We start from the raw sequence: 25,081 nt of genomic DNA, 5'->3' as shown, positions 1-25,081 counted from the left end.
CTCAGTCCTGGGGGAAAACAACCTGAAGGACTGTTGTCCCCGGAAGACAATGAAGATCTTCCTACTCTTACAAAGAATAAAATTTTAACTAGTAATTAATTTAACAACAATTCCCCAAATCACCAAAAGAATACTCATTCTTTTTAAAACTTACAAAGGAAAATAGTGATGAATCAACATAGGAGACTAAAATTAAGGTTTTATAAGCTATATCTTAAGTAAAATTCAAGCATGTGAAAGGAATCCCATGATAACTCCACATGGGGACCCCAAACAAACCATCAGACCTGTTCTCCACTGATACCACATAAAACACAAGAAAGAACAATTACACCTTTCTTACTTTCATTACAAGAAATACTAGAAATAATGATCTAATCATTAATGATGCCAACAGTTTACTGTGATAGATTTGATAGGCTGCAGAAGGGTGAGAAATAAAGACTATGTGAAGCATTAAAAAGCCAGTGATTAAGGACTGATAGACTCATTTACTTGCATGAACCCGTACGCGGCACTTTGCACAGGAAATCAGAAGGCTTGTTCCATCCTCTTCAAGGAGGGCATTAGGTGGAGAATATTCTATATTTTCTTCACTATAAATAAAACACATCTCTGGAATGAGGGGCTTAGTCTTTCCTCCTGAAGTCACCACTTCATCTAATTTTGTCTCCCATCTAGAATCATTTTCTTCATTGCTGCTATCTGGCTGAAAAACACAATATTTGCAAATGAGCAAAAAACATGGAAAAGAGCTCAGATCGCTTGCTTTGGACAGATCCACGAACAGGTATTTCATTTACTAGTTTTCCACTTCTGTATTGTTTCTTTTTTGTCCTTGTCCTCCAACTACCAGCTCTGCCCTCCAGGTTTCCATCCAGAAGCTAAAGAGGAGATTCTGTATGTCCACTGTCATAGAAAGGGATGAGCTACTAAAATTACATTCTTAATAGACAAAGTTCATAAGAAGCAATGACCTTTCTGATCAACTTTTTTTGCTTCTTTATTTGCACTAGGTTAATAGATCTGATTTCATTTACTGAAGAATCTTACCTGGTTACACCTTAAGGAGAAACTTCAAAGACCTCAGTTTTAATTTGTATGACAGTATTTAGAGTTTTTGAAGGCTTTTGTCTCATCACACAAGTTTTAAAACAGCAAGACAGAAATATCTAGCAAATGACATTAGATAACAAGGCATAATATGCAAACAAAATTGTCATCTCTCATCAAAATATAAGATATTAAGTGTTTGTTTGAATATATTTAATGAACTATCTTATCCCCAGAGACCTTGTGTTAATAAATTTCCCCAAATCTTATAATTTTAGTTGGAATTTTTTTAATCATTAGGGAAATATGCAGGCAGATTATGATACAGAAATAAGAATCAAAACAAAGGCAAATTTTTCAAGAAAACATAGAAATTTAATGATAAATTGGAAATAAAAATAGTTAATCACTCCCTAATGTCACATTCAAAGATGAATGAATGAACTACTTCCTGTTTACAAAGTTCTGAGAATGTGGCACGTTACACATTTTTATGCTCTGAAATGTCTGAACAGAATCACTTCATGTGGAACTTTAAGAACAATGTGATCTTGAATAAAATATTTCTGATTCTATTAGTGAAAATATAACCCAGAACACAATATTCAGATCAGTGCACTTTATAATAAATTGTATCTTAAAATGGACCTAGTAGTTCTACCCTTACAAGATTCCTAAAGATTGTTTTGTTTGTGTTAGTGCTGAAGAATGTGGCCCTCTGTGATCTAAGATGCTTTTGGCATAACATATATGACATGACATCTGAAAATATTACCATGAATAGCTGGTTGATGAGGATGAACTGGACAATTTGGTTTGCACTGAGTCCTGCTCTGTCTTTTGCATGTTCTACATGGAAAAATGAAGAGAGGTATTTCAAATGTGGTCCCAGAACTGACATTTATATGACTGAGAGCAATATTTTCAAACATAAAGCAGAGACTAGGTCTAAGTTCTCTCTTTGCAAGGTTCTACTATTTTGAAGCTTTAAGGTCTGTGTTTCTTGGTGAAGTGGGTAGAAAGAAAGGTTGGAATTAACTGCTGACTGAAATAAATTAAGACCTTAAAAAATGATAAAGCACTGTTAAAGAAAAGTCTCTCAAGTGGCACGCAGGAATTCTGTTTGCTGCTCTATGATGGTCATTAGCTACAGAAGAACTAATGTCTTCTTCACCATGTGCATACTAACAGTACAATGATTCACCTGTGTTTTTACAGTCAAACAGAAAGTGCTGCAGTGAAAGGAAACGTGGGCAGGGGCCCCTCCCGCCAGCTACCTTGTAGTAGGGCATGAGCAGAGCACAGATGGCGCAGTGTGGCTCCATTCTGCCCATGGCTGTATTATACTCTTGCTCGGCCACAAAGTTTGGGGACTTTGTCTGCCAAAGATGAACCAGAGGCTTTGCCCAAGACTCGGTTTCTTCCACTTCCTCCTCAATTGATGGAGCCTCAGGCAACTCTGAAGAGAAAGGGCATGAAAACACAGTCAGCAGGGTCAGTTCAGTTCTGTTCACTCACTCAGTCGTATCCAACTCTTTGCAACCCCACGAACCGCAGCACGCCAGGCCTCCCTGTCCATCACCAACTCCCAGAGTCCACCCAAACCCGTGTCCATTGAGTTGGTGATGCCATCCAACCATCTCATCCTCTGTCATCCCCTTCTCCTCCTGCCCTCAATCTTTCCCAGCATCAAGGTCTTTCCAAATGAGTCAGCTCTCCACATCAGGTGGCCAATGTATTGGAGTTTCAGCTTCAACATCAGTCCCTCCAATGAACACCCAGGACTGATCTCCTTTAGGATGGACTGGTTGGATCTCCTTGCAGTCCAAGGGACTCTTCAATGGTCTTCTCCAACACCACAGTTCAAAAGCATCAATTCTTCAGCCCTCAGCTTTCTTTATAGTCCAACTCTCACATCCATACACGACCACTGGAAAAACCAGAGCCTTGACTAGACAGACCTTTGTTGACAAAGTACTGTCCCTGCTTTTTAATATGCTGTCTAGGTTGGTCATAACTTTCCTTCCAAGGAGTAAGCGTCTTTTAATTTCATGGCTGCAATCACCATCTGCAGTGATTTTGGAGCCCCTAAAAATAAAGGCAGCCACTGTTTCCCCATCTATTTGCCATGAAGTGATGGGACCAGATGCCGTGATCTTAGGTTTCTGAATGTTGAGCTTTAAGCCATCTTCTTCACTCTCCTCTTTCACTTTCATCAAGAGGCTCTTTAGTTCCTCTTCACTTTCTGCCATAAGGGTGGTGTCATCTGCATATCTGAGGTTATTGATACTTCTCCTAGCAATCTTGATTCCAGCGTGTGCTCCTTCCAGCCCAGCATTTCTCATGATGTACTCTGCATATAAATTAAATAAGCAGGGTGACAATATACAGCCTTGACATACTCCTTTTCCTATTTGGAACCAGTCTGTTGTTCCATGTCCAGTTCTAACTGTGGCCTCCTGACCTACATACAGGTTTCTCAAGAGGCAGGTCAGGTGGTCTGGTATTCCCATCTCCTTCAGAATTTTCCACAGTTTATTGTGATCCACACAGTCGAAGGCTTTGGCATAGTCAAATAAAGCAGAAATAGATGTTTTTCTGGAACTTTCTTGCTTTTTCAGTGATCCAGTGGATGTTGGCAATTTGACTTGTGAAGTCAAGTGGGCCTTAGGAAGCATCACTACAAACAAAGCTGGTGGAGGTGATGGAATTCCAGTTGAGCTATTTCAAATCCTAAAAGATGATGCTATGAAAGTGCTGCAGTCAATATTTCAGCAAATTTGGAAAACTTAGCAGTGGCCACAGGACTGGAAAAGGTCAGTTTTCATTCCAATCCCAAAGAAAATCAAACATTCCCAAAGAATGTTCACACTACCACACAATCGCACTCATCTCACATGCCAGTAAAGTAACGCTCAAAATTCCCCAAGTCAGGCTTCAGTAATATGTGAACCGTGAGCAGAATACTCAGGGAAAAACAATAACCTTGATCATAAAAGACGCAGACATTCCAAAGTACCTGTGATATTAATGTCACAGTGGAAACCAGAAATGAAATTGGCATCCTCCTCATCATCGAGCACTACCTTTGATCTGAGAGTCAGACAAACCAACCCGTTTTCCACACCTTCCTAATCCCACCCCTCCTCTCAACTCCACGACTTTCTGTTTCTCGTGCTATCCTGATACCTCCCAGGGTAAGAGTTAATATGTGCAAGATTATCTTCCAGCTAGCTAACTGCTAGCTAACGTCCAGCTAGACTAACTGCCTTACCAATATTTTTAGTTCCCTAGCCTAACACAGCAGATGCTTTAATTCAAAATTATTAATTTTCATTTAATTAACTTTTATTCAAAATTCATGACAAATACCATTTACAGACTATTATGTGCCAAGCAATATAGTACCATTACATGGATATAAAAGACAATCCCTATGCCAAATCTCATTTGTTCAATATGATTCCCCAGAGGGTCAAATCTCTTTAAGTATGTATATCTGTTAACATGAAAGGGGCAGAGATCCATTCCACAAAAATGTCATTTTACAAAATTTTATAGAAGGCCAGAAAAATACAAAAAGATATAATAGGTTAGGAGAAAAAATTCCTCATGCTTATAGCAGAGGACAGTATATCAAAACAATGGCAGCAACCACAGCTACATCTAGAACTTAATGTTCCCAGCTGCAATACACTCTAAACTTCCTCTCCAGCAGCTATCTCAGTGCTACTAATAAATACTGTAAAGCAATGTCTTCAAGTCCCAGAAGGGGTATTCCCATGATCTAAAGAGCTCCTGCCCTTGCCCTGGTGACTTACCTGTGTTAAAAAAAAAAGTCAAAGTGGATTTGCTGAAGTGGAAAAATAGGAAGGGCTAAATGAGGCTGAAAATAACTCCAAAAACATCAAATGCCAACTAAAGCAAAAGGGAATGATCCTGTTCCTGTTTCTGTGGTGGTGGTGGTGGTGGTGGTGGTGGTATTATCCTTATTATTACTATTATATACAATAGAAATGCTTAACGTTCAGTCAGGGACAATGTTTGAAACAAAACAAAAGCTAAGAACCTTTGCCTACATTTGAAATAAAAGTAATCTGATGTTAAATGTTTCCACCTCTGTTTCCACCTCTGTTATTATATATATAATATATAACAGAAGACTTACTGTGAAGAGTAAACTTTGACAAATCAAAGATGTGAGTAAAAGTTAACTAGGAACTTGAAATAACATTGCATTTAATGACTAATATACACTAAATATGAGAGCTAAACAAACAAGCAAAATTCTTGGGCTTGAATAACCAATAAATGATTGGTTCACAATAAATTTATCACATCACTTGTTTTATTTTAAAAGACGGAAACTAACAAGATGAATGATGCTCTTATTCATTCAGTTGGACTTAGTTGTGATGAGTTCTCAAAATAGTTTTAGGGATGAAGAAAATACTATTTACTTCCTAAAAGCCTTGTGAAAATGAACAAGCAGCAGGAGAAAATAACAATTCTCAAGAATGGAGCCAGAGAGAAGGAGTGTGTGTGCCACAGTCTCTGGCAAGACTTGATCTAGGACAGCCTGCCACACCTTGAGCTTGTCCTCAAACCTCAAACTGACCTGCTCCACAGCTGTCCATCTCCCAAATGAGGTCATACTCTGGCCCAAAGAGCATTTGTCTTCTGTTTGGATGCTCTCCGGGCCAGAGTATGCAGGGAACACGGTAACTATGGAATCCTGCGAATTAAAAGCTGCCTGGCAGGGACACTGTGCAGCCCCCAGTACAGGAACTGTCAGTTCAGAGACTTCGTTTTTGTTTGTTTGTTTGTTTAAGGCCACTCCATGAGGCTTGTGGGATCTTAGTTCATCGACCAGGGATTGGACCCAAGGACCCAGGAACTCAGCAGTGAAAGCACCAAGTCCTAACCACTGGACCACCAGGGAACTCCTCAGAGACCTAACTTGAAACTCAGACTTTGATTCAGAAGGGCTGTGGCTTTATGTAAAGTAGATTCTCATATAGTGATCACAGCTTTCTCACCTACTTCAGGTTTTTTTTTTAGTAGTGAAATGAAATAGAGAAGTTAAATTTCTTTTCAAGCTCCAAAGTATTAAAATTCTTTATAAACTCTACAATGATATATAATACACATATTATGTAAAATCCATCCAATCATCTTATTTTTCATATGATCTGTTTGTCAACTCTATCCTGCAATATTTTATGAGAGGGGGGATAAACACTTAATCATAAGTACATGATGATGACTATACAAATTTTAACTTAGTTTTAAAAGTCAAACACACTGGCACATTCTTGAAGGTAAGTATTTTATCTTCCTGAAATTACCTCACCAAATTATTCATCCCATATCTCCAAGAATTCTCACCTACCTTTGAACCATGGCACTGTTCAAGCATAGACTAACCTTGATTATTTCCTTTCTCAGACTCATGATATTCATAAATATTCTGGGGAGGAAAGTCTTAAATATTCTGGGGGGAAAAGTACCTTGGAATATTTAAATACTCTCATCATCACACAATTCCAAATGAAAATGTTCCCTTTCAGTCTCTAAACACCACTCCTATTTCTGGTCTCTTTTTAGTGCACCTTCATCCACTTGCTTCTTAAAAAAGATACTTATATTCCAATATACAGAAGTGGGAAAATGTTTTTTCCATTGTAGTTTTTAAATATTCTGATCATTTGGCAGTATACGCCTAGGAATTTCCTCTCATCTTCAACTATAATTGATTAATGAACCTCTAAAGTTACACTGTGATATCACTGGTATATATTAATATTTATCTCACTATATGATGCACTATAAGATGTCAGGCAATGAAAATAGACTGTACAGTTTCACAGATTTTTAGATTTTTTAAATATCAGATTACTTCTCACAACACCTTCACAAAAGAGGAGGACAGGGCAGATATTAAACATACAAGGACATGAACACTATACACAGTTAATGAATCCAATGTTTTTTATTACTCTAATTACCTCTTTTTTAATATATGCATATATATCAGCATAGCAACATTCATAAGCTCTGAGTCTCACACTGAAAGCCACAGTTTGCTGTAGAAACAAAACGAGTGGGGCCAAGGAAAGATCCCTTGGTGCAAATGCATCAAAGTTTAGGAAATCTGTGAAAATGTTACCAGCATAAGACTCCTTTCTTTCCCAACTATATTCTCAACAAGAACAAAAGAAGAGCTAACAGAATAACGGCAGCTCTCAGAGCAAGGTCTGTGTACTCTAGAAGACACACAGCACAGTTTCATGTGGTCTGTACAGTCAAAAATACTTGCACAATAACAGAACATGTTATTTGCCTGTGTCACCCTATTGATATTTTTAATGGTGACACAAAAGCAATGAAGGGTAAAACTATTGGTGCCTTAGCTTGAATTAAGGCAGGGGCTCCAATGCAGCCATTATATACTCAATTATCTCAAATTTGCACTTGAGGGTGAGGGAGTTCTCATAACAATGCCTTGATGAAGAAAAAATATATCTATCAATTTTATTAAATTTGTGATAAAACGGGATGTATGCATAAAGTATGTCTGCTGTATACTGTAGTTCAATGGTTATCATGGGAAAAGGTAATGGACAAATAATTGAATCACATGCTGAATGACCTGTCTTTTTCATGGAATACGATTTTTACTTCAACAAATGATTAACAGACAAACTATGGTTATTCAGATTTGGCTATCTGGAAGGAATTTTCATGAAAGTGAACAAAGAAAGCTGTCATTTTAATTTGGAAAAAAAAAGTTACTGATAATATTTTTTGACAATGGTGAAATTAAAGCTTCTAAGTCAAAATTAAAACTTCCAAAAATGTGTATCCACTTTTGTGAGCTTGACAACTTCCCAATAATTAAAGCTATTTCTGATGGAACTGATGGCGATAATAACAAATATACCTTTTTCATAGTATAAAAAGACCTATATGACACAGATCTTTGTTTACCAATATATGACATTACAAAATCACACGTGTAGAAGAGCCAAAGTGCAAAATAGATCAATAAATAGAGAACAAAAGGATCGCTGATGGGATTCAGATTACATGTTGCAGCTAGTCTTTAAAAAACCACCTTGTGTCAAATTTTGTGTAGTGTCAAAGAAGAACACACATATTAACATGGTGGGCGGTTCTAAGATGGCAGAGGAATAGGACAGGGAGACCACTTTCTCCCCCACAAATTCATCAAAAGATCATTTGAACGCTGAGCAAATACCACAAAACAACTTCTGAACGCTGGCAGAGGACACCAGGCACCCAGAAAGGCAGCCCATTGTCTTCAAAAGGAGGTAGGACAAAATATAAAAGATAAAAAGAGAGACAAAAGAGTTAGGAATGGACACCCTTCCTGGGGAGGGAGTCATAAAAGAGGAGAAGTTTCCAAACACCAGGAAACCCTCTCACCGGCGGGTCTGTGGGGAGTTTTGGAATCTCAGAGGGCAACATAACTGGGAGGAAAAAATAAATAAATCAAACCCACAGATTATGCACTTAACTGCAACTCCCAGCGGAGAAGTAGCCCAGATGCTCACGTCTGCCACCAGCAAGCAGGGGCTGAACAGGGAGGCCCGGGCTGCATCGCTTAGGGTAAGGACCAGGCCTGAATGCCCTGAGGGCAACCTGAGGGAGCTAACCTGAGATAGCAACCCAAACTGAGGGATTGCCAGAGAGAAAAAAAAAAGAGGAAAGAGACAGAACTTTCCCGAGAAAAACTCTAACCTAAGGCAATGCCAGGTGCACTCAAAGGACACAGGACTGAGCAAATACCAGAGGAGAGCTAGCTGGCAGCAGACTGACCCATCCCTCACCAGAGGCAGGGAGGCAGGCGGGCGACAGCCAGAGCCAGGAAGGCAAGGGGCATCCTCTACCAAACTGCGAGCAGGCTCCCAGTTGTGAATCAAGTCTTCCTGGGATCCTGGATGGTTGACATCCGCCAGGAGGGTCGCAGCCAGAGATTAGCTCCCCAGAGGAGACACAAGGCACACCTGAGACTGTGCTCCCACTGCGCACCCAGGAAACCGAGCAGCTGGGATGGGGGAGGCGATAAGCCATACTGCCCCACCTGGAGAAAGTGCGCTCCCCAAGCACCTGGTCGCCTGAACGGGTTGGACCTGTAAAGGGTACAACACACAGGCCCAACCAAGTCTGCGCCTTTGTGGAGTACCTGAGAGCTGAACCTGAGAGGCTTAGACCTGGGATGTGCATGCAACCCAGGGCCTGCTTTAGACAGTGCCCCTGCAGAGCAACCTGGAGCCTGAGCAGTGTAGACCAGGAAAGCACACACGCTGTGAGCGGGGGGCAAACCCAGTGTGGCCCAGACACTGCGAGCACTCCCCACACACGCCAGTGATATTTACTTGCAGTGTTCCTCCCTCCCTGCAGCACAATTGAACAAGTGAGCCTAAATAAATGACTACCTTTGCCCCCTTGTGTCAGGGCAGAAGTTAGATACTGAAGAGACTTGCAAACAGAAGAAGCCAAAATAAAGAAGAGGGAACCACTTTGGAAGTGACAGGTACAACAGATGAAAACCCTGTAGTTAGCACTGGCTACATTGGAAGGGACCTATAGATCTTAAGAAGAAGTAAAAGCTGGAACAAGGAACTATCTAAAACTGAACTGACCCCACACTGCCCTCAACAGCTGCAAAGAAATTCCTAGATATATTTTACTATTATCATTTTTTAATTAAAAAAATTTTTTTTTATTTTTAAGTTCTTTATTACTCCTTTAATTTTCATTTTTAAAACCTACTATTACCTTGCAAAAAAAAGCAAATTTCATAATTTTTTAAGAATATTTGTGCTTTTGTTTTGTTTTTTTAATATCATATTTTTGAGAGTCTAACCTCTACTCTAAATTTTTAATCTTTACTTTTTGGTATTTGTTATCTATTCTGTACCTTTAAGAATCCAATCTTCAGTACCCATTTTTACTTAGGAGTGTGATTACTGGCTTGATTGCTCTCTCCCCTTTTGATTCTCCTTTTTCTCCCCCAGGTCACCTCTATCTCCTCCCTCCCCCTTCTCTTCTCTACTTAACTCTGTGAATCTCTTTGGGTGTTCGGGCTGGGGAGAACACTTAGGGAACTGACCACAGGTTAGACTGGTCTCTCTCCTTTTGATTCCCCCTCCTCTCCTTCTGGTCACCTCTATCTCCTTCCTCCTCCTTCTCCTCTCTATGGAACTCCATGAACCTCTCTGAATGTTCCAGACTGTGGACAACTAATAGGGAAGTGATTATTGGCTAGATTGCTCTCTCCCCTTTTGATTCCCACCCTCTTCTTCTCCTGGTCACTTCTATCTCCCTCCTCCCTCTTCTCTTCTCTATGTAACTCTGTGAACCTCCCTGGGTGTCCCTCATTGTGGATAATCTTTTCACCATTAACCTAGATGTTTTATCATCAGTGCTGTGTGGATGGAGAAGTCTTTTCTTTCTTTTTTCTTTTTTTTTTTACATTCTACTTGGATCATTTTATTAGTTTTACTTTGGCCACCTGATGAGAAAAGCTGACTCACTGGAAAAGACTCTGATGCTGGGAAAGACTGAGGGAAGGAGGAGAAGGGGACGACAGAGGACGAGATGGTTGGAAGGCATCACCGACTCAATGGACATGAACTTTGGCAAACTCCGGGAGCTGGTGAAAGACAGGGAAGCCTGGAGTGCTGCAGTCCATAAGGTTGTAAAGAGTCGGACACGACTGAGCGACTGAACAACAACAAAGAATTAAGGGACAGATTCACAAATTTAAAAAGAAAAAAAAAAAAAAAAAAGGATGCGTCTTCCCATCCCTTGAGAGACCCGGGTCAGACACAGATCTAGGAGAAAGGGCTGCCTCTTCTGAGCACTCTTGCATTTCAGAAGCACACCTCCAGGCTCCCTGCTTCCTCTGGGCGGCCGGGGGGCGACAGGCAGGGACCAGGCCCGCGCTCACCTTGCCGTCGCTCTTCCTGCGGATCTTCTGGCAGCGGCCGTAGGAGCCCGTGCCAATGGTGTACAGCACCTCGTAGTCCTCCACCCGAGTCGGCACGGCGGGGCCCGCGCAGGACGCCTGCAGGCCGTACCGTCTCCTCGGAGGTGCAGCCACCGACCCACAAACCTCCAGCCCCGGTGCCCCGGATGGAGAAGTCTTGGGGCTACTGTAAGAATAAGACTGAAAGATGGAGGCAGGAGGCTTAAATCCAAAACTTGAGAACACCAGAAAACTCCTGACTCCAGTGAACATTAATCAACAAGAGCTCATCCAAAAGCCTCCATACCTACACTGAAACCAACTTCCATCCAAGAGCCAACAAATTTCAGAGCAAGACATACCAAGCTAATTCTCCAACAACGCAGGAACATAACCCTGAGCACAAAAATACAGGTGGCCAAAAGTCATACCAAACCTATAGATACCTCAAAACTCTCTACTGGACATTTCATTGCACTCCAGAGAGAAGAGATCCAGCTCCACCCAGCAGAACACTGATGCAAGCTTCCCTAAGCAGGAAACCTTGACAAGTCACTCGTCCAACCCCACCCACAGGGAGGAACCTCCACAATAAAGAGGAACCACAAACTTGCAGCATAGAGAAAGGCCACCCCAAACACAGCAACCTAAACAAGATGAAAAGGCAGAGAAATATTCAGCAGGTAAAGGAACATGATAAAAGCCCACTAAACAAAACAGGAGGAGATGAGTCTACCTGAAAAAGAATTCAGAATAATGATAATAAAAATGATCCAAAATCTTGAAAACAAAATGGAGTTTCAGATAAATAGTCTGGAGATAAGGATTGAGAAGATGCAAGAAAAGTTTAACAAGGACCTATAAGGAATAAAAAAGTCAATCAATAATGACTAAAGGAACAACTGAGATCAAAAGCACTCTGGAGGGAACCAACAGGAGAATAACTGAAGCAGAAGATAGGATAAGTGAGGTGGAAGAAAGAATTATGGAAATAAATGAAGCAGAGGGGAAAAAAGAATCAAAAGAAATGAGGGCAACCTCAGAGACCTCTGGGACAATGTTAAACACCCCAACATTCGAATCATAGGAGTCCCAGAAGAAGAAGACAAAAAGAAAGGACATGAGAAAAATACTTGAGGAGATAATAGTTGAAAACTTCCCTAAAATGGGGAAGGAAATAGCTGCCCAGGTCCAAGAAATCCAGAGAGTCCCAAACAGGATAAACCCAAGGCGAAATGCCCCAAGATACATATTAATCAAATTAATGAAGATCAAACACAAAGAACAAATATTAAAAGCAGCAAGGGAAAAACAACAAATAACTCACGAGGGGATTCCCATAAGGATAACAGCTGATCTTTCAATAGAAGCTCTTCAGGCCAGAAGGGAATGGTAGAACATACTTAAAGTGATGAAAGAGAAAAACCTACAACCCAGATTACTGTACACAGCAAGGATCTCATTCAAATATGAAGGAGAAATCAAAAGCTTTACAGACAAGCAAAAGCTCAGAGAATTCAGCACCACCAAACCAGCTCTTCAACAAATACTAAAGGATCTTCTCTAGACAGGAAACACAGAAAGGCTGTATAAATGCGGACCCAAAACAACAAAGTAAATGACAACGGGTCCATACCTATCAATAATTACCTTAAATGTAAATGGGTTGAATGCCCCAACCAAAAGACAAAGCTGGCTGAATGGATACAAAAGCAAGACCCCTATATATGCTGTCTACAAGAGACCTACCTCAAAACAAGAGACACATACAGACTGAAAGTGAAGTGCTGGAAAAAAATATTTCACACAAACGGAGACCAAAAGAAAGCAGGAGTCACAATACTCATATCAGATAAAATAGACTTTAAAATAAAGGCTGTGAAAAGAGACAAAGAAGGACATACATATGATCAAAGGATCAATCCAAGAAGAAGATATAAAAATTATAAATATATACACACCCAACATAGGAGGACAGCAATATGTAAGGTAAATGATAACAAGAATGAAAGGGGAAATTGACAATAAAACAACAATAGTGGGAGACTTTAACACCCCACTCACACCTATGGATAGATCAACTAAACAGAAAATTAACAAAGAAACACAAACTTTAAATGATACAATGGACCAGTTAGACCTAATTGATATCTGTAGGACATTTCACCCTAAACAATGAATTTCACCTTTTTCTCAAGTGCACACAGAACCTTCTCCAGGATAGATCACATCCTGGGCCATAAATCTAGCCTTGGTAAATTCAAAAATATTGAAATCATCTGAAGCATCTTTTCTGATCACAATGCAGTAAGATTAGATGTCAACTACAGGAAAAAAACTATTAAAAATACAAACATATGGAGGCTAAACAACACACTTCTGAATAACCAACAAATCACAGAAGAAATAAAAAAAGAAATCAAACTATGCATAGAAATGAATGAAAATGAAAACACAACAACCCAAAACCTATGAGACTCAATAAAAGCAGTGTAAGGGAAAGGTTCATAGCAAGACAAGCCTACCTCAAGAAACAAGAGAGAAATCAAATAACTAACTGAACTGTACACCTAAAGCAACTAGAAAAAGAAGAAATGAAGCACCCTGGGGTTAGTAGAAGGAAAGAAATCATAAAAATTAGGACAGAAATAAATGCAAAAAAAAAAAAAAACAAAGGAGACCATAGTCAAAATCAAGAAAGCTAAAAGCTGGTTCTTCGAGAAGATAAATAAAATAGACAAACCATTAGCGAAACTCATCAAAAAAAAAGAAAAAGAAAAAAAAAAAGGCGGGGTGGGGGAGAGGAATCAAATCAACAAAATCAGAAATGAAAATGGAGAAATCACAACAGACAACACAGAAATACAAAGGATCATGAGACTACTATCAGCAACCATATGCCAATAAAATGGACAACTTGGAAGAAGTGGACAAATTCTTAGAAAAGTACAACTTTCCAAAACTGAACCAGGAAGAAATAGAAAATCTTAACAGACCCATCACAAGCACAGAAATAGAAACTGTAATCAGAAATCTTCCAACAAACAAAAGCCCAGGACCAGATGGCTTCACAGCTGAATTCTACCAAAAATTTAGAGAAGGGCTAACACCTATCTTACTCAAACTCTTCCAGAAAATTGCAGAGGATGGTAAACTTCCAAACTCATTCTATGAGACCACCATCACCCTGATACCAAAACCAAAGATGCCACAAAAAAAGAAAAGTGCAGGCCAATATCACTGATGAACATAGATGCAAAAATCCTTAACAAAATTCTAGCAAACAGAATACAACAACATATTAAAAAGATCATACATTATGACCAAGTGGGCTTCATCCCAGGGATGCAAGGATTCTTCAATATTCGCCAATCAATGTGATACACCACATTAACAAATTGAAAGATAAAAACCGTATGATTATCTCAAAAGATGCAGAGAAAGCCTTTGACAAAATTCAACATCCATTTATGATTTAAAAAAAAAAAAAACCCAGAAAGCAGACATAGAAGGAACATACCTCAACATAATAAAAGCCATATATGATAAACCCACAGCAAACATTATCCTCAATGGTGAAACACTGAAAGCATTTCCCCTAAAGTCAGGAATAAGACAAGGATGCCCACTCTCACCACTATTATTCAACATCGTTTTGGAAGTTTTAGCCACAGCAAATAGAGAAGAAAAAGAAATGAAAGGAATCCAGATTGGAAAAGAAGAAGTAAAACTCTCACTGTTTGCAGATGACATGATCCTCTACATAGAAAACCCTAAAGACTCCACCAGAAAATTACTAGAGCTAATCAATGAATAAAATTGCAGGATATAAAATTAACACACAGAAATCCCTTGCATTCCTATTCACTAATAGTGAGAAAACAGAAAGAGAAGTTAAGGAAACAATTCCATTCACCACTGCAACAAAAAGAATAAAATACTTAGAAATAAATCTACCTAAAGAAACAAAAGACCTGTATATAAAAAACTATAAAACACTGGTGAAAGAAATCAAAGAGGACACAAATAGATGGAGAAATACACCATGTTCATGGATCACAAGAATCAACATAGTGAAAATGACTATACTACCCAAAAATTCAATGCAATCCCTATCAAGCTACCAACAGTATTTTTCACAGAACTAGAACAAATAATTTCACAATTTGTATGGAAATACAAAAAATAGCCAAATAGCCAAAGCAATCTTGAGAAAGAAGAATGGAACTGGAGGAATCAACCTGCCTGACTTCAGGCTGTACTACAAAGCAACAGTCATCAAGACAGTATGGTACTGGCACAAAGACAGAAATATAGATCAACGGAACAGAATAGAAAGCCCAGAGATAAATCCACATACCTATGGACACCTTATCTTTGAGAAAAGAGGCAAGGATATACAATGCAGAAAAGAAAATCTCTTTAACAAGTGGTGCTGGGAAAACTGGTCAACCACTTATAAAAGAATGAAACTAGAACACTTTCTAACACCATACACAAAAATAAACTCAAAATGGATTAAAGATCTAAATGTAAGAACAGAAACTATAAAACTCCTAGAGGAAAATACAGGCAAAACACTCTCTGATGTAAATCACAGCAGGATACTCTATGACCCACCTCCCAGAGTAATGGAAATAAAAGCAAAAATAAACAAATAGGACCTAATTAAACTTAAAGGCTTTTGCACAACAAAGGAAACTATAAGCAAGGTGAAAAGGTAGCCCTCAGAATGGGAGAAATTAATAGCAAATGAAGCAACTGTCAAATAATTAATCTCAAAAATATACAAGCAACTCCTGCAGCTCAATTCCAGAAAAAACGTGACCCAATGAAAAAGTGGGCCAAACAACTAAACAGACATTTCTCCAAAGAAGACATATAGATAGCTAAAAACACAAGAAAAGATGCTCAACATCACTCATTATCAGAGAAATGAAAATCAAAACCACAATGAGGTATCATTTCACGCAGGTCAGAATGGATGCTATCAAGAAATCTACAAACAATAAATGCTGGAGAGGGTGCAGAGAAAAAGGAACCTTCTTACACTGTTGGTGGGAATGTAAACTAGTACAGCCACTATGGAGAACAGTGTGGAGATTCCTCAAAAAACTGGAAATAGAACTGTCATATGACCCAGCAATCCCACTGCTGGGCACACACACTGAGGAAACCAGAATGGAAAGAGACACGTGTTCCCCAATGTTCATCGCAGCACTGTTTACAATAGCTAGGACATGGAAGCAACCTAGATGCCCATCAGCAGACGAATGGATAAGGAAGCTGTGGTACATATACACAATCGAGTATTACTCAGCCATTAAAAAGAATGCATTTGAATCAGTTCTAATGAGGTGGATGAAACTGGAGCCTATTATACAGAGTGAAGTAAGTCAGAAAGAAAAACACCAATATAGTATATTAATGCATATATATGGAATTTAGAAAGATGGTAATGATGACCCTATATGCGAGATAGCAAAAGAGACACAGATGTAAAGAAGAGACTTTCGGACTCTGTGGGAGAAGGTGAGGGTGGGATGATTTGAGAGAATAGCATTGAAACATGTATATTATCATATGTTAAACAGATTGCCAGTTCAGTTTCGATGCATGAGACAGGACGCTCAGGGCTGGTGCACTGGGATGACCCTAAGGGATGGGATGGGGAGGGAGGTGGGAGGGGGGATCAGGATGGGGAACACATGTATACCCATGGCTGATTCATGTGAATGTACAGCAAAAACCACCACAATATTTTAAAGTAATTAGCCTCCAATAAAAATAAATAAAAATTTTTTTTAAATGGTACTAACATACTGCACTCCTTCCAACCATGTATCTCTGGGAAGCTCTACTTTCTTCAATATACTTTAACCAGAACAATGAGGCCCAATAGACTGAATGCAAAAGTAGACATGAGAATCCAATTTTCATTAAACTCAATGTTAAAGAGCTCTGCAAAAAATGTAAAACAATGTTTTTTTCTTTATTTTTATGGTTTGGGAAAAGTGTTATTTTTTATGAAAACGAATGTTTATGCACTTATTATTGCTACTTTAAATTTTTCCCCGTTTTAACTTTCAGCAAATAAGTACCATTAAGAAAAATCTATAGGGAGGGAAAAGGGCTGGGGTTGGGAGAGAAAGGAAGAGGAAGGGAGGGGAGGATGTTACAGAAAAGAAAGGAGCTGAAATCTTTTCAGGATCCTCAAAATGTTTATAAGCATAAGTTGTCCTGAGAAAAGGTCTGAGAATCACTGAAGAATACATGTGCATTTTCACCCAAAAGTACTAGTATCACAGTCATTGTTGAGCAATACAGCACTAATAAAGCTGGTGTAGACTGTGTTCTCACAGTCAAGCAAGAATAAACTACTTTCCTCAACTAACGAGTAATACTAAAGCAAAAACAACACAACAAAATACTGCAAGAAGGCCTTTTCTCCCTTTTCTTTCATTAAGGTCTGCAAGGTTTGCCAGCTACAGCAGGGAAAAAAAAATTCTATGCCAACAACACTTGGTTATCTTTTTTCTTGGTGAGCCTCTTACCTAACAGCAGAAATCTAGATTCCTAAACTACTTTGTTCACAGAAACACGCCCATTACTCTGTAGGAAGTACAGTAGAGTTAAGAAAATCATGCCCCTAAACACAGAGCAGCTCCTTAAATCTACATCAGTTCTTCTAGATTCACAGAAGCAGGCTACAATACAGCTCCAGACACCATGTTATCAGGAATGTTCTGAATATAGAAACATAAGCTGAAAACACTGCTATCATACAAGTTGCACCTTCAATAGTTGCTTTGAAAGTTTTCAATCGCTACATCACCAAAATAACAATCAGTTGTTTTATTCTATAGAACCTGCCTGCCTACAGACCAAGCACCAAACTCCTGGATCATATATGCACAATATCCCAAACCTGTTGCTTTTTAGTAGTATTAAAAATAAGCTTATACCTAGGAAACCAAGCTTTGCCTCCAACTTTGAATATTTCTGAAATAAAAAAGCTCTTGGAAAAGGGCAGTGGGAATAGATATGCATACAGAACTCAAGAAGAAATAAAAGTTAAACCACAGTATCTGATCTATACATGTGACAGCTGGGTACTGAAAGGTCAACCCCAACTTGTGCCTCTATAGTTACTTGCAGATAAATCACAGTAAGAAGCCCCTCACAGGCAGCCTGCTTACAGCTTCCCTCAATCTTCCAACATGTTTTCAATACTTCTCCAAAATGATCCTCTCCCCACCTACTATTCAGGTCATACTCATTGTGATAATGTGATATATAAAGAAACATATATTCAGTCTTTGTCCTGGTTTCTGGCATATAGTTTCTAAAACCCTTGGAATATTCTGAATCATATGGCTAAGAGGAACAGCACTGGTTAAAATACCTGGTCTTAGTCCCTAGTTCCTGACACAAGAGCTTCTAAGACCTTTGGAAACACAGAACTGAAAAGTGTCTTCTACCTGCTAATGAGATAACAGGAGGCACCTAGGTAGTTTCAAGATGAAGGCTAGTCACCAGAAAGACCAATGCATGACTAGAGTCAATTCAAGACTACAGCGTTACCGCTTTAGCCCCACATCAAGGGAGGGGCTGGAGACTCAGTCAATCGCCAATAGACCCTGATGGAATCAATCACATAAACATAACAAAGCATCCACAAAAACCCGAAAGCAACAGGGTTTAGACAGAGCCCAGGGTCAATGTACATGCAGAGGGAACACAAGTTCTGCAGATACCTACCCACTTTCTACCTTGCCCTGTTCATCCCTTCTTTTTGGCTGTTTTCCTGACTTCTATGAGCCACTCTAGCAAATTATCAAACCTGAGTAGGGAGTTGTAGGAAGCCCCCAGACTTTATAACCAATAGACTATAAAGTGTAAGGTGTATCAGGTGAAAGGACTTACAATTGGCATCTGAAGTGGGGACAACCCATGAGACTGGACTGAGTCCTTAATCTGTGAGGTGCTATGCTAACTGAGTGGTTAGTGTCAGAAAGAAATTAAATTGTAGGACATCCACCTGATAGCTAGTGACTTGCCTGGTTTGAGAATAGTAAGCCACATCTTTGCTGTCAGAAGTATTCACTTGCAGGATCCACCCTCTTCTCAAGACCATGAAAATTCCACTTTTCTAAAGATCAGTCAGTCTCAAGGGATAACTAAAACTGTGTCTTGTCCATATGTAACTATGAAGTCTGAAAGTCAGTAGTACATCCCAAGCTGACCCAGAGACTCCACAGCACTAACAAAGATGCATGTGTGCTAAGCTGCTTCATTCTTGTCTGACTCTGTGTGACCTGATGGACTGTAGCCTGCCAGGCTCCTCTGTGCATGGGATTCTCCAGGCAAGAATACTAGAGTGGGCTGCCATGCTCTTCTTCTGGGGATCTTCTTGACCCAGGGATTGAACCTACATCTCTTACATCTCCTGCATTGACAGGTGGGTTCTTTACCACTAGTACCACCTGGGAAGCCCAACAAAGGTGCTACAGGGGAAATATTCAATCCTCCAGAGCATATGAAGAGGAAGAGGAGGTTCCCAGAAAGTTGGGAGCTCAGGGAATTTCCGAAAACTTTCTGGGAGACTTTCCTGGTGGTCCAGTGGTTTAAAGTCCACCTTCCAATGCAGAGGACATGGGTTTGATCTTTGGTTGGGGAACTAAGATCCCACATGCCGCTAGGCAAGGAAGCCCATGCTCCGCAACTACTGAGCCCGTACACTCTCGAGCCTGTGCTCCATAAAAAGAGGAGCCACCGCATTCTCAGCAACTAGAGAAAGCCTGCATACCACAACGAAGGCCCAGTGCAGCCAAAAAAAAAAAAACTGTTTCTGAAAAGAAAGTCAGGCTTGCTGCAATGTACTTTACGATCTTAAAATGTTCAGAGAATCTTCTTAAGATTTCTACTTATACTAATATGAAGGCATACCCCACTGTTTAGACAGCAACTTTCTCCTTCAATTAATAAAACTGCCCAAAGGGCAGTGAGAGCCTGACTAAGAAGTGACCTCAGGGATTATTATAGATGTACACTTTAAAGTTTAATGATTAAGTGTTTATTTCTTTTACTTTCTGTATAAAGCACTTTACACTGCTTATCATATAAAAGCATATGTGAGTTTTTTAAAAGCTTATATAAGATTGAAACTATAAAATATTTTAATATATTAGTTTAAGTGATCACAAAATTAAATCTATTGCAAATATTGTACAGTTAAAGTAATAAATTAGAAAAGAAATGTAATCAAGACTCTGACTTTGTGGCCTACAACAGCTGATATTCAACTATTCTCAGTTAGGCTTGGCTACAAGAGTAGCTGTCTGATCCAAAAAATTAAATTACCACAGTGTTTCACTCATGTAATCTATGCAGTCTTAATGTCTGGCTTTAAGTCTAAACCTCAATTTCTTCATCTGCAATATATGAGCAACCAGCAGTACAGCAGCTGCTCATCAGTAGCGAGACCTAGGCCTTCCAGATTATAGTTCCTTTCGCTTTAGGTCTCCAGAAAATTTCTGCAAAGATCATGCAGTAAATTACTTAAAAATGTCTGCCTAAAAACTTAACTTTTAACATGACAAGACAGGTTGGAACAGAAACAGCCAATCTATACACACACCCAGTTATCTTTTATATAAAAACATTTCAAGATTTATCCTTTCAGGAGGAAAAAAAGACTTTATTCTCCCATTCTGTCAAAAACATGACTGAGTATCTTTATGATAGTAAAAAAGATTAATGTCTTGTACAAAAGTATTCAAAAGAAAGTGCTCATTTAAAAATATGTAAATAAAATTATGGCATGACCATATTATGCCAGCACGGAAAAGGTGCTTTTGAAGAATATTAATGGATATGATATAATATGAATATATACACTGTAACATATAATATTAAGTGATATAAGCATTATATTAACAGATGAAAACTCAGCACACAAAACTGAATATTGGGGATGATGTCAGTTCTGTAAGAAATATGTTTAAAAATCTGGAATAAAAGAAAAGGAAGATAAGTTTTTACAGTTATAAAAATATGCAGTTTTTAAAGCTGAAAAAATACTGCAGTCAGAAAAATGTTAGGTAGGTCCTATGAACTGGGGGAAACCTTAGTTTAAAAGCAGACATATGTCTGTTGACTCGGGCCTGGTGCACTGGGAAGACCCAGAGCGATCGGGTGGAGAGGGAGGTGGGAGGGGGGACCGGGATGGGGAATACATGTAAATCCATGGCTAATTCATTTCAATGTATGACAAAAACTACTGTAATGATGTAAAGTAATTAGCCTCCAACTAATAAAAATAAATGGGAAAAAAAAAAAAAGCAGACATATGTTGGAGTTAACTCTCTCCACAGTACAGTCTTTCTGAACAACTTTTGCTTAGTAAGTGCAACTGGAGTTCTCAGCAGAAAAACATTTGGGCCACTGTGGAAAGGCCAGGACTTGCTGACAGGACCCAGCAGATGGGAAAAGCCATTGACACAGCTCCAGCACAATTTCCCTCTATGAGTCCCCACAATGATTCTGCTGCTGGGGTTTTGCTCCAATGATGTGTTTTGGCTCATACGGCACTATTCTCTGCTATGAAGAACACGACAGCATCTGTTATCTTTCAGGTACTTGAGCAAAATCTCAGTCCTGGGAGGCATTATATACGGTTTCAGATGTCCTGGAGGAAATTGAGGGAGAAAGGGGTGAAAGGAGAGGAACCAAGCATGAATGAGCCAAGAAATTCAAAGTTAGAAACTATTGCTCCCATACAAACTATTGTAAAATTTGAGTGCAAACCATATTCGATGATTTTATGAATTGCTAAACTTCAAAGGTTTCTGAAGTTGTGTTCAAAAGTACAAAATAGAAAAAAAATTACAAGTCTTTTAGGTCTAATTTTACTGGGAAGAGATGACATTATGGGAAATTTAATTCCGTATTACAGTACCCGAAAAATGCTAATGTAATACGGTATAACACAGAATTCCACTGTTTAAGGCCTAAAGCACTTAAATGAGGAAACAGTTTTACTCTTTGTGCATACCCTTACAATAACTAAGATGTCAAAATAATTTCAAAAGGATACATCCCAACCCATTCAATACACTACTTTAAACAGCCATAATATTCCAAAGCACACTCCTTCAAAACTCCTAATACACGAAAGTACTCTGATACTTACAGCACACTTTCCAATCTTGAAAATACTTGTCAATGATACTTACTGTACCTCTGGGGAGGTAGGTTTCAAGGAGAACTTTGGCATTACCACCATTACTTAAATTTCTGAAAGAACACTAGCTCATATTTCATATATGCATATATTCTCACAACACAGATAGATAACAAGGAGCACTGTGAATGATCTAATCCATCAATAAAGACGGTTGGTTCTTATCAGAAAAATTTATATGTGTTCACTTCAACTTCTTTTATCAGTACTGGGGCTATTATTGGAGGGTTGCTAGTGTGATAATGTAGAAAGAGTGCAAATTTGGGGATCAAGCAGAATTTAAAGCCTGTTTTCTACCAGTTGCCAGCCTTGTGACCTTAGGAAGTGAATTAGTGTCTCTGAGCTTCAGTTTCCTCATCAGAAAAAAATGGTAACACTACCTATCTTAAATAATTATAAATAATAATTGCTAATAATGTACATAATAGAAATTAGCATACTCAATTATCATATCATGGTGAGAATGTTGTTGTTCAGTTGCTCAGTCATGTCCAATTCTTTGCAACTCCATGGACTGCAGCATGCCAGGCTTCCCTGTCCTTCATCATCTCCCGGAGCTTGCTCATGTCCACTGAGTCAGTGATGCCATCCAACCATCTTGTCCTCTGTCATCCCCTTTTCCTCCTGCCTTCAATCTTTCCCAACATCAGGGTCTTTTCTAATGAGTTAGCTCTTCACATCAGATGACCAAGGTATTAGAGTTTCAGCTTCAGCTTGAGTTCTTCCAATGAATATTCAGGTCTGATTTCCTTTAGGATTCACTGGTTTGATCTCCTTGCAGTCCAAGGGACTCAAGAGTTTTCTCCAACACCACAGTTCAAAAGCATCAGTTCTTCGGCGCTCAGCCTTCTTTATGGTCCAACTCTCACATCCACACATGACTACTGGAAAAACCATAGCTTTGACTATATGGACCTTTGTTGACGAAGTAATGTCTCTGATTTTTAATATGCTGTCTAGGTGTGTCATTGCTTTTCTCCCAAGGAGCAAGCGTCACCATCTTGGCTTTCATGGCTTTCATGGCTTTAGTCACCATCTGCAGTGATTCTGGAGCCCAAGAAAATTAAGTCTCTCACTGTTTCCTGTTCCCTCATCTGTTTGCCATGAAGTAATGGGACTGGATGCCATGATCTTAGTTTTTTGAATGTTGAGTTTTAAGCCAGCTATTTCACTCTTCTCTTTTACCCTCATCAAGAGGCTCTTTAGTTCCTCTTTGCTTTCTGCCATAAGGATGGTGTCATCTGCATATCTGAGGTTATTGATATTTTGAAAACTCCTTTTAAGAAAGCTTTCATATCTTTGTAAAACTAGCAGCCAACATGGCACCAAAAGGAATTTATTCCAAGCATCAAATAAAAGATAGGTGAAAGAGAGTATGTGAAACTCACTGTGGCAATATGACAGATGCTAGAGATAACAAAAATAAACAGTCCCTTGCCTCCAAGGAGTTCAAAACTTCCCATGGGTGAAAGGTCTGGTTTCTTAAACTATTTCATTAACAACACCTGTATTAGAAACTTTAAAAATGGTCAAAACAAAATCACTAAGCAAAGAACAACTAGCATATGTTGCAGTTTACCTGCCAATACATAAAGAAAATTTAGAAATTAAAAAGTTTCTCTTGGCTAAAAGCCAACATCGGTCATCTATATTAAGCACAGCAGAATCCCTGGACATTTTAACCCAAGAACTAACGGGGTATCACCTGGCAGATCACACAAAACAGTTGCTAAGGAGACAAAGAACTTTGTGCAGAGCAGCTACAACGCCAGAAACTAGAAAAACAGGGCATGGACTACCCAAGAGGACGTTTGGAAACAAGAAGAGGACAAGGTAGCAAGCATTCACTCTGTAGTTCAATGTCCAAAGCCATCAGCTTTGGCTCTTCTTGCTGTTCCTCAAATATGCCACACTAACTGCCTTCCTTGGGGCCTTTGTACTCCCAAGAAGATTCTTAGTCCAGATCCTTGGTTAACTCACTTAAAGGTATTATAAAGTATGTTTCCTCAAAGAAAGACCTTAAGAACTATAAAAACAGTTGAATAACACTCAAAATGTTCATAGAGCATCACAAACCTTTTTGCCTTTGATTTCTACTTTTCTATCAGCAAAACAAAAAATCCTACACTTTTCAATCTTGAGAATGTTTACCCATAACAAAACCAAACCAAACATCAACAGTAAAACAATGGAACATCAGTGTAGAATTAAGAGGCCCATATGATATGTGCTTAGAAAAAAGCCACCTCAACATTTCCCTAAAGCTGGAAACAGAACCAGAAAAAAGAAAATGAATAGAACACTGCCATACAGAATTTTTTTTTTTTCTTTTTGCCATACAGAATTTAAATGATGATAAAGTGACCCACTTTCTAACAACTCACTGGGAACCTTACACATATTACTTAACAACCCTCTCAGCAGTGAAAACTCTTTTTTCTAAAATGCATGACAATGGTCCCCAAATGTCAGCCTGCAGAACTGACAGCCCACAATAGTCAGAGACAAAACAAAGCAAATGAAAATCATAAGTAATTACAAAATTAAATTTTTAGAGCTACATTAATTTTATAAACATCATGCTTGTTCTCAATATTCATAGTTTCATAAGCAAAAAAAAGATGAAACTAAAAATGCAGAAAATGTAGAACAAAATACAGGATAATTCAGTGGCCTGTATCATTAAGACATCATTGTCTCCAAGGAAAGGGGGTTGTGTACAAGTTTAAGGAAACAAAAAGTTATATATGAAGATACATGAAAATCAAATATCAGCAATTTCATAC

The 25,081-nt window shown here is 38.9% G+C and overlaps 1 protein-coding gene across 8 annotated transcripts in view; it reads right to left on the bottom strand.

The window, feature by feature from the left end:
* Window positions 1–25,081, bottom strand: part of KDM4C (lysine demethylase 4C) — a 400,301-nt gene that overhangs the window by 156,833 nt on the left and 218,387 nt on the right. For 6 of the 8 annotated variants that reach the window (XM_020904553.2, XM_070480461.1, XM_070480462.1 and 3 more), the window contains 2 exons: window positions 2,331–2,512; window positions 496–709 (listed from right to left, as the gene is read on the bottom strand). In XM_020904553.2, the coding sequence (XP_020760212.2) occupies window positions 496–709; window positions 2,331–2,512 (396 nt within the window). Of the gene's footprint in view, window positions 1–495; window positions 710–1,828; window positions 1,903–2,330; window positions 2,513–20,110; window positions 21,741–25,081 lie in introns of those variants that run through there. The other 2 variants (XM_070480465.1, XM_070480466.1) reach the window with 2 other exon arrangements.

The sequence above is a fragment of the Odocoileus virginianus genome, chromosome 18 (genome assembly GCF_023699985.2).
Source record: "Odocoileus virginianus isolate 20LAN1187 ecotype Illinois chromosome 18, Ovbor_1.2, whole genome shotgun sequence".
In the NCBI taxonomy this organism is placed as follows: Eukaryota; Metazoa; Chordata; class Mammalia; order Artiodactyla; family Cervidae; genus Odocoileus; species Odocoileus virginianus.
The sequence above is the reverse complement of the archived record's forward strand: the minus strand, read 5'-3'. Positions and strand labels throughout refer to the sequence as shown.